This window comes from Eleutherodactylus coqui, chromosome 2 (assembly GCF_035609145.1).
Source record: "Eleutherodactylus coqui strain aEleCoq1 chromosome 2, aEleCoq1.hap1, whole genome shotgun sequence".
NCBI lineage: Eukaryota > Metazoa > Chordata > Amphibia > Anura > Eleutherodactylidae > Eleutherodactylus > Eleutherodactylus coqui.
In genome coordinates, this window is record NC_089838.1 from 200,413,979 (window position 1) to 200,433,802 (window position 19,824).

A 19,824-nucleotide genomic window follows, 5' to 3' on the forward strand; every position below is an offset into this window, starting at 1 on the left:
TATGAGGGCTTGTTTTTCGCTGGACAAGTTGTATTTTAATGGCATAATTTTTGGGTACATAGTGTATTATATAACTTTTGTAAAGAAAAAAAAATAATAATTTAATTCTGCCATTTGTTTTTTGGATTTCATTTTTATGGCCTTCAGTGTGCAGAACAACATTCTCTGAGTCAGCATGATCCCGGCGATACCACGTTTATATAGTTTTTTTTATGTTTTGCTATTTTTGTATATTTAAAACATTTTTTTTCCTTAAAAGGTTTGCTTTTGTGTTGCCCCATTCCAAGAGCCGTATTAATTTTATTTTTCCATTGCCAGAGCTCTAGAAGGCCTTGTTTTTTGCGGGATGAACTCTAGTCTTCATTTATCTAATTTTTGGGAACATAAAATTTTGATCGCTTTTTATTTTCTCTAGGGGCAAGAACAAAATTTGTAATTTTGGAATGTTTAATTTTTATTTTTCACTGCATTCTCTGAGCAGTACAAATATATTAAATTCTACAGGCCAATACGATTATGCCAATACCAAATTATAATAGGTTTTTTTTTCTTCATCAACGGAGCTGTGTAACGGTTTTTAAATTGCGGGATGAGTTGTACTTTGTTAGTACAATTTTGTCGATTCATGCAGCACTTTGAGCACTTATTCCGGTTTTTGTATGGTGAGATAGGCTAAATTAGCTATTTTTGCAAAGTTTTAATTTTTTTCCCCATGCCGTGCACCCTGCAGATTAATAGGGTACTAACTTCCTTCTCTGGGTCATTACGAAAGCAGGGATACCACATGTGTAATTTTGTTTTGAATTTTTTCAAGCCTCCGGGTGCCACAAAGACCCATCAGGACCCCCTGATCACATTGCGGGGGATCCGATGCTGACAGCCTTTACATGCTGCGGTCACACAGACCGTGGCATGTAAAGGTTTAAACAACAGAGTTCGGAGGTTCTCTCTGTCCTCCACTGTAAGAGCTTGTTCCCGGCTATCATCTGACAGCCCACGATCAGCTATCCCTGCCAGGGGGACCATCGGCCAGCTTCTGATGAGCAGATGGTCTCCGTGGCAAAGTGTTAACAGTGCAGAAGTTCAAAAAAAGAAGCAGGAAGCTGCCAGCAGATCGGTTACATCTTCCCATTTTTTTTCCCCCCACAGTCCTGCACTGGTTCTCTGTGGGACTCTGCAGAACACAATGCCATAGCTTATGGCATTGTGTTCTGCACAGTCCCATAGTAAAACATAGCCCGAAAGTCTTCCGGGCTATATCACTATTGGCATTGGAGCTAGTCCCGGAAACTTTCCGGGCATGCAACTAAAGGGATTAACATTACCCTTGTCTTGCAAACCGCTAAGCTTAGTCCTCAGTTTTTCTATAGGGTAATGTTTTCCTCCATACATTTGGGAAAGTCACTTAAATCCCTTAAAAGATAACTCTTCCCCATGTTCATTTGTCCCCTCCCCACTTTCAAAAAAATAAATAAATCATAAGTTATTCACCAATTAATGTAGCTGTCAGAGTGCTTTTTTTTTGCAAGACAAGTTGTATTTTTCAGTGGCACTATATAGTGTACTGAAAAACCTTTTGAGAAATTCTAAGTGCAGGGAAATGAGGGAAGGGCACAAAATTCTGCCATCTTTGGGAGAGAAGTCTTGTTTCTACAGTGTACACGCTGCAGCAAGAGACACGATTAAAAAGGTTATGCTACAGTAGGATTACTACAATACTAAAGTTATATTTTTTGCTGTACTACTTTAAAAAAAAATTTAATTCTGCCATCATAAAATCCTTTATTTTTCCCTAATGACAGTTGTGCAAGGGCTCACTTTTTACGTGATGTCCTGTAGTTTCTACTGGTAATATATTGGAGAACATATGACTTGTTACATTTTTTAATTATAAATATCTGAAAGAAGGAAGGGGGGTGGGAGTGTTAAATCTCATACATACATACATACATACACACTACCGTTCAAAAGTTTGGGGTCACATTGAAATGTCCTTATTTTTGAAGGAAAAGCACTGTACTTTTCAAAGAAGATAACTTTAAACTAGTCCTAACTTTAAACAAATGCACTCTATACATTGCTAATGTGGTAAATGACTATTCTAGCTGCAAATGCCTGTTTTTTTGTGCAAAATCTACAAAGGTGAATAGAGGCCCATTTCCAGCAACTATCACTCCAGTGTTCTAATGGTACAATGTGTTTGCTCATTGGCTCAGAAGGCTAATTGATGATTAGAAAACCCTTGTGCAATCATGTTCACACATCTGAAAACAGTCTAGCTCGTTACAGAAGCTACAAAACTGACCTTCCTGTGAGCAGATTGAGTTTCTGGAGCATCACATTTGTGGGGTCAATTAAACGCTCAAAATGGCCAGAAAAAGAGAACTTTCATGTGAAACGCGACAGTCTATTCTTGTTCTTAGAAATGAAGGCTATTCCATGCGAGAAATTGCTAAGAAATTGAAGATTTCCTACAACGGTGTGTACTACTTCCTTCAGAGGACAGCACAAACAGGCTTAACCAGAGTAGAAAAAGAAGTGGGAGGCCACGTTGCACAACTAAGCAAGAAGATAAGCACATTAGAGTCTCTAGTTTGAGAAACAGACGCCTCACAGGTACCCAACTGGCATCTTCATTAAATAGTACCCGCAAAACACCAGTGTCAACATCTACAGTGAAGAGGCGGCTGCGGGATTTTGGGCTTCAGGGCAGAGTGGCAAAGAAAAAGCCATATCTGAGACTGGCCAATAAAAGAAAAAGATTAAGATGGGCAAAAGAACACAGACATTGGACAGAGGAAGACTGGAAAAAAGTGTTGTGGACGGATGAATCCAAGTTTGAGGTGTTTGGATCACAAAGAAGAACGTTTGTGAGACGCAGAACAAATGAAAAGATGCTGGAAGAATGCCTGACGCCATCTGTTAAGCATGGTGGAGGTAATGTGATGGTCTGGGGTTGCTTTGGTGCTGGTAAGGTGGGAGATTTGTACAGGGTAAAAGGGATTCTGAATAAGGAAGGCTATCACTCCATTTTGCAACGCCATGCCATACCCAGTGGACAGCGCTTGATTGGAACCAATTTCATCCTACAACAGGACAATGACCCTAAACACACCTCCAAATTGTGCAAGAACTATTTACAGCAGAAGCAGGCAGCTGGTATTCTATCGGTAATGGAGTGGCCAGCGCAGTCACCAGATCTGAACCCCATTGAGCTGTTGTGGGAGCAGCTTGACCGTATGGTACGCCAGAAGTGCCCATCCAACCAATCCAACTTGTGGGAGATGCTTCTAGAAGCATGGGGTGCAATTTCTCAAGCTTACCTCAACAAATTAACAGCTAGAATGTCAAAGGTGTGCAATGCTGTAATTGCTGCAAAAGGAGGATTCTTTGACGAAAGCAAAGTTTGATGTAAAAACAATGTTATTTCAAATACAAATCATTATTTCTAACCTTGTCAATGTCTTGACTCTATTTTCTATTCATTTCACAACGCATGGTGGTGAATAAGTGACTTTTCATGGAAAACACAAAATTGTTTGGGTGACCCCAAACTTTTGAACGGTAGTGTGTAATGTAATATATATATATATATATATATATATATATATATATATATATACACACACACATATATATATATATATATATATATATATATATATATATATATATATATATATATATATATATATATATATATATATATATATATATATATATATATATATATATATATATATATATATATATATATATATATATATATATACACACACATACATACATACACTTTTTTTTTAATAGGGGACAAGAACTTGCGACAGTTTGAGCGTTTCTGCAGTATGAAGTAATGTCATAGTATTACATTATACCACGCTCTGACAGGCATGCTATCAAGCCACACCCCAGGCATGGCTTGATAGCAATCTGCAATGACAGCCCTCGGGGCTTTTAGAGGGCCCCCGACTGCCATGGCAACTGCATGACGCCCTGCAACCTCATCACAAGGGGCTGTGGGGGGACCCCCCGATCATCCATTGGGGAATTTGAAGGGTTAATAGCTGCAGTTAGAAGGAGTGCCGATTGCGGCGGTTGCTGGCAGGTGTTGACTGTAAGAAACAGCCAACACCTGCACTGCATGGAGCAGGATCAGCTCCCGATTCCCTACTGTAAATACTTTGAATCCAAAAGGACGCAACTGTAAGTCTTAAGGCGTTTAATATTACTCCATCTTAAATATTTGCAGTGATTATCTTTTCATGCTCAAAGATGTAAGGAAACAAAAAAAAGGAAGCCTAAAAACTTATGGGCAAGTGACAGTTTGGTACTGAAAGCCCCACACACCATCCATAAGCATCAGTCATAAGCCATGCCCACCTCATCAGGGACGTCTTTTGAATCTTGCTGAGAAGCTACTGCTCTGCGGGCAAGAGCGCCAGCACGAATGTTACTTAGATAGATGTTGCGCTCTGGGGGTGGACCTCCACGTGGTTGGCCTCTTACAGTAATAGCACATCCCGAGAGGACCTGTAAGAGAAAAGAAATATATATTAGTCCTGTAAATGCTTTAATACACAGCAAGTGTGGAGAGTATTTATAATACTTAGATTGTTTGTAATTTTATGCTTGAGAAAGGCACTTGCATGTGCCAAAACACATTGCAACCCAGTGTACAACCATATAATTAATTAGAACAGTGGTAGCGTTACCCTGATCCCGAGTGCGGAGGTTTTTTGGTTTTTTAACAGTTTCTGGAAACCTACTCTTCACATGCATTTATGCTCACTGAGGCCCAGCGAGTATACCCTCCTTGGCAGCTCTCCAGACTCTGGATACAGAACACCACGTTTATACAAAGTAACCTTGGACTCTGGGGTGCGGGCAGGTATCCCTGTAACAGGGGCCCTGCCTAGCACCGCTAAGTCCTATACTTTATACTTGTTATTTCTATATATGCTTCTACGTACAGCTAAAGCATCATATTACAAGGCACTTTCCAATTCTTGTAAATTACATACCATAGAATGGTAGAATTGGAAGGAACCTCCAGGATCATCGGGTCCAACCCCCTTCTCAGTACAGTTTTCACTAAATCATCCCAGACTGATGTCTGTCCAGCCTTTGAAGACTTCCATTAAAGGAGAACTCACCACCTCCCGTGGTAACCTGTTCCACTTGTTGATTACCCTCACTGTCAAAGTCTTTTCTAATATCTGATTTGTGTCTCCTCCCTTTCAGTTCCATCCCATTGCTTCTAGTCTTTCCTTGTAAAAATGAGAATAGGGCTGATCCCTCTGCACTGTGACAACCCTTCAGATATTTGTAGACCGCTATTAAGTCTCCTCTCAGCCTTCTTTTTTGCAAACTAAACATTCCCAGATCCTTTAACAGTTCCTCATAGGACAATGTTCGTAGACCGCTTTCTATCTTGGCACCATAACTCTTCTTTGAACTTGCTCCAGTTTGTCTAGGTCTTTTTTAAAGTGGGATGCCCAGAACTGGACACAATATTCCAGATGAGCTCTGACTAAGGAAGAGTAGAGGGGGATAATTACCACATAATCTAGACTTGATGCTTCTCTTAATACATCCCAAAATTGTGTTTGCCTTTTTGCCTGCTGCATCACACTGTTGATTTATGTTCAGTCTGTGATCTACCAGTATACCAAAGTCTTTTTCACATGTGCTGCTTAGCTCAATTCCTCCAAACAGTGTTTTTTTTTTCTCTTTCCATTTTTCTTGCCCAGATGTAGGACTTTGCATTTCTTCTTGTTAAATACCATACTGTTAGTCAACTCTTCGAGCTTGTCCAGATCTTTTTGAATCTTCTTCTCCAGCGTCAACCAGCTCTCCTAGCTTTGTGTCTTGGGCAAAAGTGATCAGTTTTCCCTTCAATAACTTTCCCCAGATCATTTATGAAAGTGTTGAACACTGGGCCCAGGACAAAGCTTTGTGGTACCCTACTTGACATTGAAAAAATGACCACATCCAAGTAGAAGAAGAAGGATGGTATAAGATACTTTGTCAAATGCTTTACTAAAGTCAAGATATATTACATCTACTGTATTTTCCTGATCAATCCAGTCAGTGATTCGGTCATAGAAGGAAGTTAGATTTGTCTGACATGACCTATTTGTTACAAACCCATGCTGGCTCTGGTTACTCTACTCTCATTCAAGTACTTGCATACAGTTTTAGAATTTGTTCAAAGTTCTTTCTCAGTATAGAAGTCAGGCTCACAGGCCTGTAGTTTCCTGGAACCAGCTTCTTCCTTTTTTTGAAGATAGGGACATTTGCCCTTTTCCAATCCTATGGGACTTATCCTGTTCTCTAGGAATTTTCAAACATTATTGCGAGTCGCTTAGCAATTATCTCTGCTACTTCCTTCAGTACCCTAGGATGTAATTCATCTGGACCTGGAAACTTGAATTAATTTAAGTTAGCCAAGTGTCCAAAATAAGTATGCAAAACAAGCCCACATAAACAAGCCCCCCCTGCCCAAGAAACTGACTAATTTGAGACAAAGCCAAGTTAGGTTGCTTTCACACATGCGATGGGGCTCAGTTCAGGGTTTCGGTCTCTGCTGTTTTTTTAGAGGTAAAAACTGAAAATCAAAACAGCATCATTTTTTTTGGAGGGGGGGGGGGGAATGAGAATAGCAGTCGCTTTTCATTTAAAAAAAAAAAAATGTAAAAACTTGATAAAGGGAAGCAAACAGAAGTCTTTCCATTTATTTCTGAAACCCCATTGAAATCAATGGGTGGGGGTAATCATTTTTTCTGTTTTTAGTGTCTCCTCCAAAACTATAGCAGACACAGAAAACCTGAACTGAGCCCTAACGCAGGTGTGAAGCAACCTAAATTTAAGCTAGTCAGAAACATCACATGACTGCCCTGAGGCAGAGGCCAGGAGTTTCAGATATAAAGGAATAACTACACAAGGCAATACTAGCCAGTATGTGCATGTGCGTGTGCGTGTGCGTGTGCGTGTGTGTACACACACACACACACACTAAAAGAAACATTTTTCTATAGAGTAGCCCTTAACCCCTTAGTGACGAAGTTGCTTTCCGTTTTTCCTATTTTTGTTCCCCCCCTCCTCCTCCTAAAAAAAAAAAAGTTTCACTCCTCTATTTATCCATCGCCGTTGCTGTATGAAGGCTAGTTTTTATGCGGGACGAGTTGTATTTTTCAATGGTACCATTTAGTGTACTGAAAAACTTTAAGAGTTCCAAGTGGAGAGAAATGGAAAAGAAATAATGACATTCCGTATTCTTTTGGTTAGTCTTTTTATCTCATATACACTGCAACAAAAGTGACATAACTATTCTATTGTTCATTACGATTACTACAATACCAAACAGGTCTTTTTTTGCTGTACTACTTGTCTTTTTTCAAAGATGTTTAATTTATTTTAATTATTTTCTGCCGACATCTTTTTATTTTTCCGTCAACATAGGTGTGAGGGCTCATTTTTTTGCGGGACGTCCTGTAGTTTGCGTTGGTACCATTTTGGACTACATACAACATTTGATTGCTTTTTATTGCATTTTTTCTTGAAGACCGGGTGACCAAAAAGCGCACTTTGGGTGTTTTTTTTTCTTTTTCTGATGACGTTCATCGTGTGGGGTAAATAATGGATTAGATCAGACTTTTATGAACGCAGCGATACTAAAGGTGTTTGTTTGGGTTATTTTATCATAAATATGTCAAAAGGGGTTTTTGAAATTACTATTTTAAATTAGTAAAATGTTATTTTTTTTTTTTTATAAAGCCCCCAGAGGGGGGGGGGGGGGGGGGGGGGGGGACTTGCTCCTGCAGTATGATGTAATGCCATAGCATTAAATTATACTGCAATCTGACAGGCAGTCCATCAAGCCACCCCACAGTCATGACTTAATAGGCATTCTGCTATGACAGCCCTGGGGCCTTTCAGATGGCCCCCGCCTGCCATGACACCCACACGGCTTCCTTGCGATCTCATTGCAGGGAGCCATACGGATGTTCGGGGAATTTAAACGCATTTACAGTGGCATTTAAATGGTTAACAGGTCCGATGAGAGCTGTTGCCGGCGGGTATCTGCTGTAATAAACAACCAGCACCAGTGTTGTATGGAGGGAGATCACCCCGTAATCCCCCTCCATACACATCCTGCAGCTGCAGAATGTAAAAACACTATAGGCCGGTCACTAGGTGGTTAAACTTTTTTGGGGTTACTCCCCTATGGGGATTTAAATTAGTGATTATTTTATCTCTTATCCATGCTGAAGTATTGCAGTCTATAGTGTACTATGCCACATTTTAGGGTATAAGCAATCCTTAGGTTCCTCACTAGAACAGTGATGAGCAGTGCCCACCCCGAGATGCCCCCAGTTTTGACAGCTGGTTTAAAGTGAGGTCCCTCAAACGATTTCAGTGCCAAGTCCGGAGGCATCCACCCCTGACAAGTACAGTTACATAGAGGAGTCCCTGCTGCATTTTAAAAGAAAGTCTTCAATTTCGCCATTACCTGCCATGTAAGAGGACAAAGTATGGCCTGAAGAGGTACTTCCACAGCTTGTACATCGTGGTGAGGTTAGAGCATTATGTAGTAATAGTTGTCCGTTAGGACAAAAAAGAGAGGTCCTTTAATTGAGAATACATAGAAATAGCAGCACCCTGTTCCAGTACAGACTGCGGCTTGGAATATTAGGCTACAGTCAAACACAGCAAACCCGATGCAGACACCTAGCACAATATCCACAGCAATGAAAGTTACAAACACTGCAGATTTTGGTAGAAAAATTGCTGCAGATTTGCCCCAGTGAAAACGTGCCATAATTATCATTTTCTTTATGGTTATGCTTTACTAAGAAAAAAAAAAGTCACTATATGCAGATAATCCTGGACTAGTGTTAGAATAGCGCCACCTACTGTTTCTATTGAAGCCTTTGTGTCCAGTCCACCACATTCAACGTTCCAAGGTGTTCACATCTATCTTGTCCTCTTATCACTTGTTCCATATCTCTTCTGACATGAGAGAAGATGCAACTGCTCACTATACCAGGGATCCTTCCACACACCCATGTGGAACCAACTTGAACTGAAACTGCAGATGGCGCTATTCTAACATTAGTCCTGAAATATCTGGGCATATGAACTTTTATACTTACACTTGTGAACAAAAAAAAAAAAGTTTGCACTTAAATCCAGCTCATAATTGCAAACTATATAGTGGGACAACCCTTTAAGGGGCTGTCAGATGTGCTCACCCGCATATAGTGATGTGAGCTCGAGTACAGAGCTCTTTCTATCTGAATTACCAACCAACACTTGAAGCCAGCGCGATTCTCTAGACAAACCTGCCAACTATGGGCTCTTGTTGGAAACTATAGTGCCACACAGGATGCCAGCAGGCCGATTGGTGTTACCAAGCCCAACAACCTGAGGCTGACATCAGGTCTCCTCGGTTCTGCTAGAGCCAGTGTTGGCACTAGCCCCCTGAATGGGACCGGCAGCCATGATCTTACCCTGGTTGAAGGAGTCGGCACCTAGAACATCCATAATACCTAGAAGCAATAAGCATACCCAGACCACCAATAAAGCTGAAGTCTGCATCTTAAGCATTACATATTGACAACCAGAAGACGTCTGGGGATTATGTCAACTGAATCTTTAACGCAGATCACTACAGGGACATTTTTCCTTGTTTCCCACTTAGTAATCCCATTGTATAACACTGCAGTCCGTCCCAAAAGCCAGAAACTGTTGCTGAAAAATGGAGGAAATTGATTGTATTCAACCACGAAGCAGCAGAGATGTTAATCTGAGCGCATCAGGGACAGTGAAATCCCATTATTTCTACCCAACACACTCCTTCCTTACAAGCATTTTTCCCATATCACTGTTAAGGCCACTTACTACGTAACAGGTGCACTTTTGCCAGACACCTAAATGAATTCGCAAAGTTTGCTGCTGCCACATCATCGCTCATCACGGGGTACAGAAAGTTGCCCACCGCTGGCTAGGACCGTGCCTCCAACTGTGACCATAAACTGGCAGCACAGTTACCAACCACAACATGTGGGTCATGTCAGAACTGTCATTCCATACAACACGCCTGTCAGCGCTTTATTCTACAGCCTTTTACACTAGTCCATAGGGCGAACGATAACAGATCAGCGCAACTGAAAGAGCACAACGGCCATGCTCAGTAACACGAACACAGCATCTACTCCTACACCAGCCAAGAGGCCAAGACCGTAGAAGATCTCACAGGACGAATGCCATATACAACCATGAGTACAATCCTACACTTAGCTCCCAACAGCCCACTTTATGGCCAGAGAGTCAATTTCCCAAGAAGTTACTTAAGAATCTTTACAGGCTAGGGTCAACTTCTTTAGACAAGCATGTTCCCCTCTGAGAGCCTTGCCATGTTAGCTGCCCATACCGCCCAACTGCAGTGCCACACAACACTGCCATATAAAAGCTCTTGCACTATACTGAAGGGTTTTGAGTTCTACCATTTCCATAAATCCAACCCCCCAGTAAGATGACAGATAAGCATATACTCCCCTCTCCCGGGCTGCTCGGTACTTCGCGCCTCTTTGGCACAATGTCGACGGGGAAAATAGATGAAATCCGCGCAGGTCTCCCGCACGTGTGACCTGCATATAAAGTTGCCCATAGGATATCATTTACCACTTACGGTTAATTAAATAGCCACTGATGGTATTTGTAAGTGACTTGCGGATGGCATACGCGGGAATTAAAACGCAGCATGCTCTATTTTAACGCAGATCACATGCGGATGGGCTCAACTGATCTCCCGCATGCAAAAAAAAAAACTATTAAAAGTGCGTCCGCACGGGCCATGTTTTTCCCGTGGACATTAGGGCTTTGTGTACAAGCTGCAGCCCTATTCAGTGTACGGGACGTCACAGGCGCTGAGACCAATAATGTCCTGTAAAGAAGCTGCCGGAGTGTGTAAATATGGCAAGAGAAGACCTGGAGCAGCGCTGTGGGTGCATATGCTTATTTATTGTTTTACTGCAAGGGGGAGGGGGGGGGGGGGGATTTTAGTGCTAGAACTCAGATACCCCCTAAAGTTCAGGCAATTTCTCAAAAGGGTTCTCTAAAGCAGCCCAGGTCTCATTGCCCACCGCTCTGCACCCAGTCTGCACTCTTAGCAATCCAATCTCCCGTGTGGATTTCTGCTTCCAGCTCTTCTCCCAGTAGTGTACCGGCCGGTACATCTTCTCCCCCACGTCCCATGCTGCCCTGCTCCAATCAGCATCTGAATGCCCGCCCCTCCATTACATGTAGTAACATGACCCCGTTACTAGAGAAGCCATATGCCTAACCACAGGCAGAGGTTTACAAAGGGACTTGAAGGGAGACCCCTAGTGGCAGCCACTTCACATCTGATTTTCAGTGATAAAATACTGCAAGTATATTCCAGGACTGACAGAACAAGGCTGCCAGAGGAGAAGAAGTTGTAGAAGACATTTGCATCCATTTAAGAGTCTGTAAAGACGAGAAGGATCGCCCCGCTACCAACTAAGTGTCATCACCTCTCGTACCAACTCATGGGGGTCAGAGTAGCGTTATCGCCCTCAGTAAGACAAACAGGAGTACGTAGAAGGAACATCTCTTTTCCCGCACTGAGTGCAATAACTTTTTCAACTGGCCAAAACTTTTCTTGAGTCATAAGTCCATTTCCCCATCAGGTTGGCAGTGGTGGCGCAGGGGCTAGTGGGAACAATAGTCAGGAAGCCACCGACTGTCACTGCCCACAGCAGCTGGACACAGGCCAGTAAGGACACCAACCTACAGGTAACCCTCCCACAACCCCCATCACCTGTACGGGGAGGGGTAGGAAGAATGCTTCCTGGCAGCTGTCTCACAGAGTCCTGGGACTTGTAGTTCCACCCCAGCTGGAGGAGGGCAGACTGCTGACGTTACAGCAGCTGGTGGGAACAAGCCTCGTCCTTTGTACCCTCAGTGCCCCCAAGTCCTTGGCTGCAGCAGCCGCCATCCCCTCACAACTCCTCACAACTTTCCTGCCTGCAAGAAACTTGCCCCCGGAAACGGCCGCAGTGCGCCCCCCTGCAACCTGCCACCTCTCCCATCCCCCGACACCGTCCTGCGACGAGCGCCCCCCACCCTCCACAGCTGGAGCTGCTCCTCGGGCGGGCTCACCATCTTGACAATGCCTCTCTGCAGTGCGGGTGCTGCCGATGCATTCTGAACTCCGGAGGAAGCCATAACCGTGACGGAGCGAGGAGAGAGAGAAGTATCAGGCCGGGAGCTGCTACAGCCGCCTCTTCTCACACTGACTGACTCAGAGAGAGAGACTCCGCCGTCCAGCCGCTATTTATCGTCCCGCCCCCTCCGCGTGACCCGCGCATGCGCCAGCTCCCAGGGCCGCCATAGAGCGCTTTCAGGATGACGCGCCGTCCCCGCCTGGCGGAGGTTGTACTTCTGGGTCTCTGTGGTAGGAAGGACACGTCAGCACGTGTGTGCAGCTCGCAGGAGCCCCGCGGCCGGGAGGGAGCTGCGGGAAACTTTAGTGGCGCCAAATTCTTTTAAGGAGTTCTGTTCTAGAGTCCTCAGGCAGGGATTGTAGCGGCGGCGGTGTCATGTGTGCAGTGCCCGGCGGGGAGCTGCTGAACACACGGAAGTCTGTGCTGCAGGCAGGGAAAGGAAACCCATCACTACTGAGTACCTAGGAAGGAATTGGTTAACCCTTTTCTATCCAATTCCACTGCACGCTCCCCAGCTCTTAATTATTTGGCTGGATTCCTTGGAATTACTCAACAGAAACATAAAAATGAATCGTAATGAGTTTATTAGCAATTTTTTTAAAATTAAATGTGACTTTTGAGGGTTTCACATCTGGAAGATCATTTGTAGCAATCATGGAAATATATGTATATTGCTATTAAATATATCTAATCTGAATAAAGCCTACAGCGTTTTTCTTGCACTACATTTGGATCCCTTTGTGTGACCTTTGATGAATGATTTTGGTGTCAAGCTTTGTAACATCCTCGCTACCGATTAAATGTGAGTTTGATACATTGAGTGAAGTCTAGCGGCGCTGTTGTGCTTCAGCCAAGAGCGCCGCTAAGGAGAGTCAAGCGTTGCTAAGTGACATTCATATCAAGTGCCTACCAGGTTGACTGTTGCCATGTCCCCGAAACGTGGAAGACGAAGCCGTGGACAGCGAACAGTTCAAGGGGTAGACTGAAAATGGAGTTTATACCAGTTGAACAATATCCGACATAGGATTGGAAAGGGTTAAGAGCTCATTCACATAGACGTGTAGTGTCAGTTTGTCATCTACCATTTTCAGATCATGTGAATGTCCATATTAAATGCGTTTGTCATCTCGTATGTGCATGTTTTTTTATACCTGTGTTTATCCATATGTCTACTTATATCTTAATAATAGGATCTTACTAACTTTTCTGCGTGGGGTAAGAACAGCACTTCTGCTATTGTTTTTTTCACTTCAGATATACACCATTCGCAGTGCAGCATAAAAACATGTTTGTTTTATTCTATGGGTCAGTATCATTACAGCACTGCCAAATAGGTGTCATTACAATAGTAGAATATCTCATGTCACCACATTCCAGGAGCCATAACTTTTTTAGTTTCCCATTGATGTAGCCATCTGAGGGCTTGTTTTTGTGGGATGAAATGTATTTGTCATTCACACAATGTTGAGGTGCATGGGACTTGAAGGTTGCTCTATCCTTCTTGGTTGCTGCTGACCAGGACATGTGACTGCTGCAACCAATCATTGGCCACAGCAGTGATCTTCTATAGCCAGTGATTGGCGGCAGCAGTCACATGTCCTGTTCAGTAGCAACAAGGGAAGACATAGTAGCTGTGAAGCAATTTTAAGTCATGGAAAACACCTAATGATTAACATTTAGTTACCATCTGGCTTAAATAATGTGTTAACTTTATTAGATGGGTCATGACAGTTTTAAACACTTTTACAAAATACTTCCACTTTTTATGCACATATAATGGTTTAATTTACTTTTCTCTACACTTTTTTTAAAATAAACTTTATTAAAGGGGTGTTCTGAGCTTTACTCAGTATACCCGAACATTATTCCCTATCAGTGAAAAATTGCTAGTCTATTAAGGCAAGGCCCAATAGGCATACAAAGATTGCAGGCCTGAAGGCCATGGCGACTCATCGGTACTATGTATTTGCGGGGGCCTATAGATCCAGAGGAAGCCTCCTCTCTCTGTCTAACTGCCCAGATTCTGCAGCCGCTCTTCACTGCAGCATCTAGAGCATAAAACGACTATTACAGTGGAAGTCTGGTTGTCAGTTAATGCTGAGTTCCTATAGTTATCACGCCAGAAAACCTGTGAAATACTAATTGTACATCTTGGAGGCTTAGGCTTTATTCCCATGAGCGCATATTGGCCACCGTTTTCACGGCCGGCTAATATACGCTACGTTGGGAGAGAAAAATCTGGTGAACGGGTGCACAAATCAAACGTTTGTGCGCCCGTTCAGACGGCCTGGGGCCCGGCGCATATGCACTGAGCTCAGCAGGTCGTCGCCCATTTCCCCTCCCTCCCCATCGCAGGCTCACCTCTCGTCTCCTCCCTGCTCGTTCTTTTCAATGGGTGGGGTCGGAGCTAATCGCCGGCCTACCCCGGCTCCTCCCATTGATGGCTATAGACAAGGGACGAGAGCTTAGCTCCGCCCATGTTGTGCCCCTTGTCCATAGCTATCAATGGGAGGAGGTGGGGCGGTGCATAGCTCCGCCCCCTCCCATTGTACAGAACGAGTGGGGAGGAGACGAGAGGTGAGCCTGCACTTGGGAGGAGAACAGAGGGAGGGAGTTTAGCAGCCTCACTGCTAAACTCACTCCCTCCCACTTATAGCCGCTGCCATGGATAGGAGCCCATGCAGCGGCCGACGTATTCCAGTTCAAAAGATAGTTCCAGGACTATCTCTTGGGCACGACGTAAAACCGCCCGGCGCTATATTGGCTTGGCTGGGTGCTTTTACGTCTCAGGAATACGCCCATGTGACCTGATGCATTGGAATCCACATTGAAAACGGCCGGCTGATATGCGCTCGTGGGAAAGAGACTTCAAACAGATTTTCCAGGATTTAAACAAAAAGTTGAAAGAGCTTAAAATTAATAAAAATTGAATACTTACCTATCTCAGCCCCCTCCCCCCGTCCAGTGCTGCAGCCTTGGTGTCTGCCGCACGGAACCTGGAAGAAGCTGAGCTGTTCATTGTACATGTGACTGCTCAGCTACTTCAGCTGGATTCAGCGGTGATTCTTCTATTGCTGCTGGGAAAGATGAGTATTCAAATTTTAGTCATTTTAAGCCCTTTTAACTTTTTTTTAAATCCTGGAAAACCCCTTTAATGCAAGCCAGTCTATGACATGCAGTCACAACACATCACAGAGACTTCATTGGTTATTAGAGTTGCCATAAAGTATAACTGTGAGCAGTCATAAACCTTCAAGCAAACTATTATGATAACTTTAGCCAATTTGAAATTGGTGCCCTGGATCTCCCCCCTCTGGACTGCCTTTTATAAGGCAAACATGAAGAATGAATATGCCCCCATATAGTTAATTTTTACTTACAATAATGTATTCAAATAATAGTGGTATGCAATGAGAACAAATAAGCATTATACACCACCCAGTATTCTGTACGCCCTTGCCATGCAGCCAAAACAAGTCGGCCTCTTAGAGGCATGACCTCCACAAGGCTTCTGAAGTTGTCCTGTGGTATCTGACACCAAGACATCAGCAGAAAATCTTTTAAGTGTTGTAAATTTTGAGGTGAGGCCTCCATGGATCAGATTTGTATTTGCAGAACATCTCACAGATCCTTGGTCAAATTAAGATCAGGGGAATTTGTGGTCCAAGTCAATACCTTGTTATGTTCTCCAAACCATTCCTGATCCAGCAGTAAAGGGTAAAAACCTGGGATACACGGACAAACACATTTCAGTTCATAGAGGCGCCAAGCTGATTGCAGTTCCTATCATCAGAGAAAATGAATTTATTTATTTTTTATTTTTTTTACACACACATTATATGTTGTGCCTCCTCAAAAAGGCACACAATGGCACAATGTCCAGTTTCTTCCCTGGGTCCGGGATAGAGTGTCCCTTGAAACCAGCAGCTTTCAGCATATCTAGCTGCACCCGGCCTCCTCCCTGTCTGCATAGCTGCAGACATTATGGACTGGGTTAATTACCCAGCCTCTACACCTGGGGAGCTTGCCTCCCCCTAATAAGACGTGGAGAGGAGGGGGTGGAATGGACAGCCCCACTACCAAGCCTACCATCCATTTAAAAAAAAACAGGCCCAAACATGTTATCCAAAACATCTCCAGCAACTACTTTTGCTGGATATCATATTGCATCCCTGGTTTTTCCCCATGTCCCATGCAGTGAGACACGAACTCTCTTCATACCCACTGGGCATAACCTCTGAACTGAGGTAAAACATACCGACCGTCCACAATTAACCCCTTCAGTGTCTCACACTTTCTGTGGGGTTGTATTTGCTGCAGAATTCAGAGGCGGGCGCCTGTTCCGTATTCCGCAATGCAAATACGCCCATGTGCATTGGGCCTTATGGTCAGCACACTCTCACTGTATAATAAACAACTGCATATTTCTTGTATTTACTGTACATGGCAGGCTTAAAAAAATTAGCAATAGCGATGGACTGACCAGCCACCTTACTATAAAAGCTTCCTGTCCCCAAAAAGGTAAAAGGTTCCAAATTGAATTTAATGACTTCCACTTTATATACTACACATTTAGCAAATATTACAACCCTCTGAAATGCCACTCATGGATGCACAGATGATTCAATTGATAAGTCTATAATTAAAAAAAGGTTAACACAGAAAATCCATGTCCATTGAGACAAAACTTCAGTTCCCAACTAAATGCATCTTTTATTGCTTAACTTTTAGGGCTCAGTCACACAGGCGCATCGACACCCGTACAGCGGCGCTGATGCGCCCATGTGACTGACAGCTAGAAGACGGCCGTACCTGAAGACGGACGTCTCTCTCCAGTGCTGCTGAAAGAACACGTGACCGGCAATGGAGCCGGTCACATGTTCTTTCCTCCGGCGCTGCAGAGAGACGGCCATCTTCAGGTACGGCTGGCTGCAGTAACACGGGCGCCAATGCGCCCGTGTGACCGAGCCCTTAAAGGGGTTGTCCCGCGCCGAAACGGGTTTTTTTTTGTTTTTTTTTAATAGCCCCCCCGTTCGGCGCGAGACAAACCCGATGCAGGGGTTTAAAAAAAAAAAAACGGATAGTACTTACCCGAATCCCCGCGCTCCGGTGACTTCTTACTTACCTTGCGAAGATGGCCGCCGGGATCTTCACCCACGGTGGACCGCAGGTCTTCTCCCATGGTGCACCGTGGGCTCTGTGCGTTCCATTGCCGATTCCAGCCTCCTGATTGGCTGGAATCGGCACACGTGACGGGGCGGAGCTACGAGGAGCAGCTCTCCGGCACGAGCGGCCCCATTCAGAAGGGAGAAGACCGGACTGCGCAAGTGCGTCTAATCGGGAGATTAGACGCTGAAATTAGACGGCACCATGGAAACGAGGACGCTAGCAACGGAACAGGTAAGTGAATAACTTCTGTATGGCTCATATTTAATGCACGATGTATATTACAAAGTGCATTAATATGGCCATACAGAAGTGTATACCCCCACTTGCTTTCGCGGGACAACCCCTTTAACTATTGTACGTCGCCTGGTACTTGCCATTTGAAAATTTGCATTCTAATTTTTTTTTTTTTCAAAATTTTTCAGTACACACCGAAATATGCAACTTTCCTTGTCGTTTTTGTTGTATTTATTGAAAAACCTGTTTTTAACATTGTTTTTAGCAAAAATATTAGGATTTAAATGGGCAGGTCTAAAAATCTTATTGGATAGGAAAAGTTTAAAAAAAACCTTTCAAATATGCTTACTGAAATTGTTAAAATTTACAGCGCAGCCATGAAGAAACATGCAGTCACTGAATGGGATTAGGCTATGAGGAGAACTTTCATTTACAGTATTTTGTATCAGTATTTGAAAGCCCAAACACAGACAAGTCATTAATTGTTTCTGTAAATACCTTTTCAAATGACTTGTTTAGATGGAACAATGTGATTGTTCTCAGTGAGAGAAACCAAGTAATTTTGTAGATATGATACCTTTTAATGGCTAACAAAAATAAATGATGTAATAGCGAGCTTTCGGACCTCACAGGGTCCTTCTTAAGGACGATGTATTTAATAAATAGACATGATCACATAGGAGGGCAGGAACATGGTGAACCTAATTTGCACTAGATAAATACCAGAAACAGCATTTAGATAAATAGCAGGGAGGGCTGACTATAACAGTAAATGATTAGTCAAAATGAAGGTGTGTTAGTCCCAATGATTGTTTTACAAACTAGGTAAAAACTCACACTTTGATTTGAAGGAATGCTACCATCCAATAGGTGGCACTGCAGAGATATTGTTCCCTCTTCCTTATTTGCAGGTCTGAAGGAGAGCTTTCACATTCCTTGTCACTGGACTAATTATTTACTGTTATGGTCACCCCTCCCTGCTATTTATCTAAATGCTATTGATCACAACATGTCTGTGCCCTCTTACCCTCTGTTTCTGGTATTTATCTGGTGCAAATTAGGTTCGCCATGTTCCTACCCTTCCATGTGATCATGTCTATTTCTTAAATACGTCGTTAGATTTGTTCCATTAATGCCCGAGGAAGGATCCTGTGAGGTCTGAAAGCTCGCTATAACATCATGTAGTTTTGTTAGCCATTAAAAGGTATCATATCAGCAAGATAACTTGATTTCTCTTACTGAGAACAATCACATAGTAATGTGAAAAACTATACGACTAGCGCACGAGAACTGCACGATTCTCATCAAGCGCGAGCAAGCTGGTGATAATGTTGTCAGCTCATTCATTTGGGCAAATGAAAATCCTGAGATTCTCAACCCATGTAAAAGGGTCATAAGGCACTTGAATGGCACTTTTAAGGAAAATGATGCAAAGTTGTAAAGTGCTTTCTATTTAACTCTGAGCTTTAGGTAAACAGTGAAGTTACTTGTTAACAAATTATCTGGCACCAGGTTCCCTTCTCCTCTAGATGACCTTACTAGACTAAATACTCAAATTTTAGCTACTCTATCCTACTGGTAGTTGATTACACAACCTTAAATGTGTTCAGTAAATAAAAATGTTTTAGCATAATAATTAATATTTTATATAATTGTAAAACTATTGTAAGCCTGCTCTCACACAGCCCACTTTTTACCACTATTAGGGCGAGCACCCACTGGCGTTTGCGTTTCCCGCGGGGAAAAAACGCAGCGTTTTCGCGGCATTTTCGCGGCGTTTTCGCGGCTTTGCCATTAATTTCCATGGAGAAAAATAAGGACACATATGCAACTGACAGTTCCTATGTTAAAAACGCAAACGCAACGCAAAAAAAACGCCAGTGGACAGGAACACATGTTATCTCTATGCCTGTGCAGGAAAAACGCAAAACGCAAAACGCAGGTAAAAAAACGCCAGTGGGTGCTCGCCCTTAGTGTGGCATTTGAAACGCCGCGCTAACCTCAATACAACTCTCCCTTCAATTTCAACAGGCATTCGCAAACTTGCTATCAAATGTGGCATTAGATAATCAAGCGCTATGTGCTTTATTTTAATGCGTTTTAGCACGTTTTAATGCACTTCACCACCCAGTACAATGATAGGGTGCATTAAAAAACAATGTCAAACGCT

General features: G+C 43.1%; 1 protein-coding gene across 1 annotated transcript in view; it reads right to left on the reverse strand.

Moving 5' to 3' along the window:
• Positions 1 to 12,356, reverse strand: part of SND1 (staphylococcal nuclease and tudor domain containing 1) — a 572,988-nt gene extending 560,632 nt beyond the window's left edge. The window contains exons 1-2 of the mRNA XM_066592191.1: positions 12,187 to 12,356; positions 4,381 to 4,530 (exon numbers count right to left, since the gene is read on the reverse strand). Coding sequence (XP_066448288.1) covers positions 4,381 to 4,530; positions 12,187 to 12,252 — 216 coding nt within the window. The 5' untranslated portion in view covers positions 12,253 to 12,356. The remainder of the gene's footprint in view (positions 1 to 4,380; positions 4,531 to 12,186) is intronic.
• Positions 12,357 to 19,824: the final 7,468 nt, after the last annotated feature.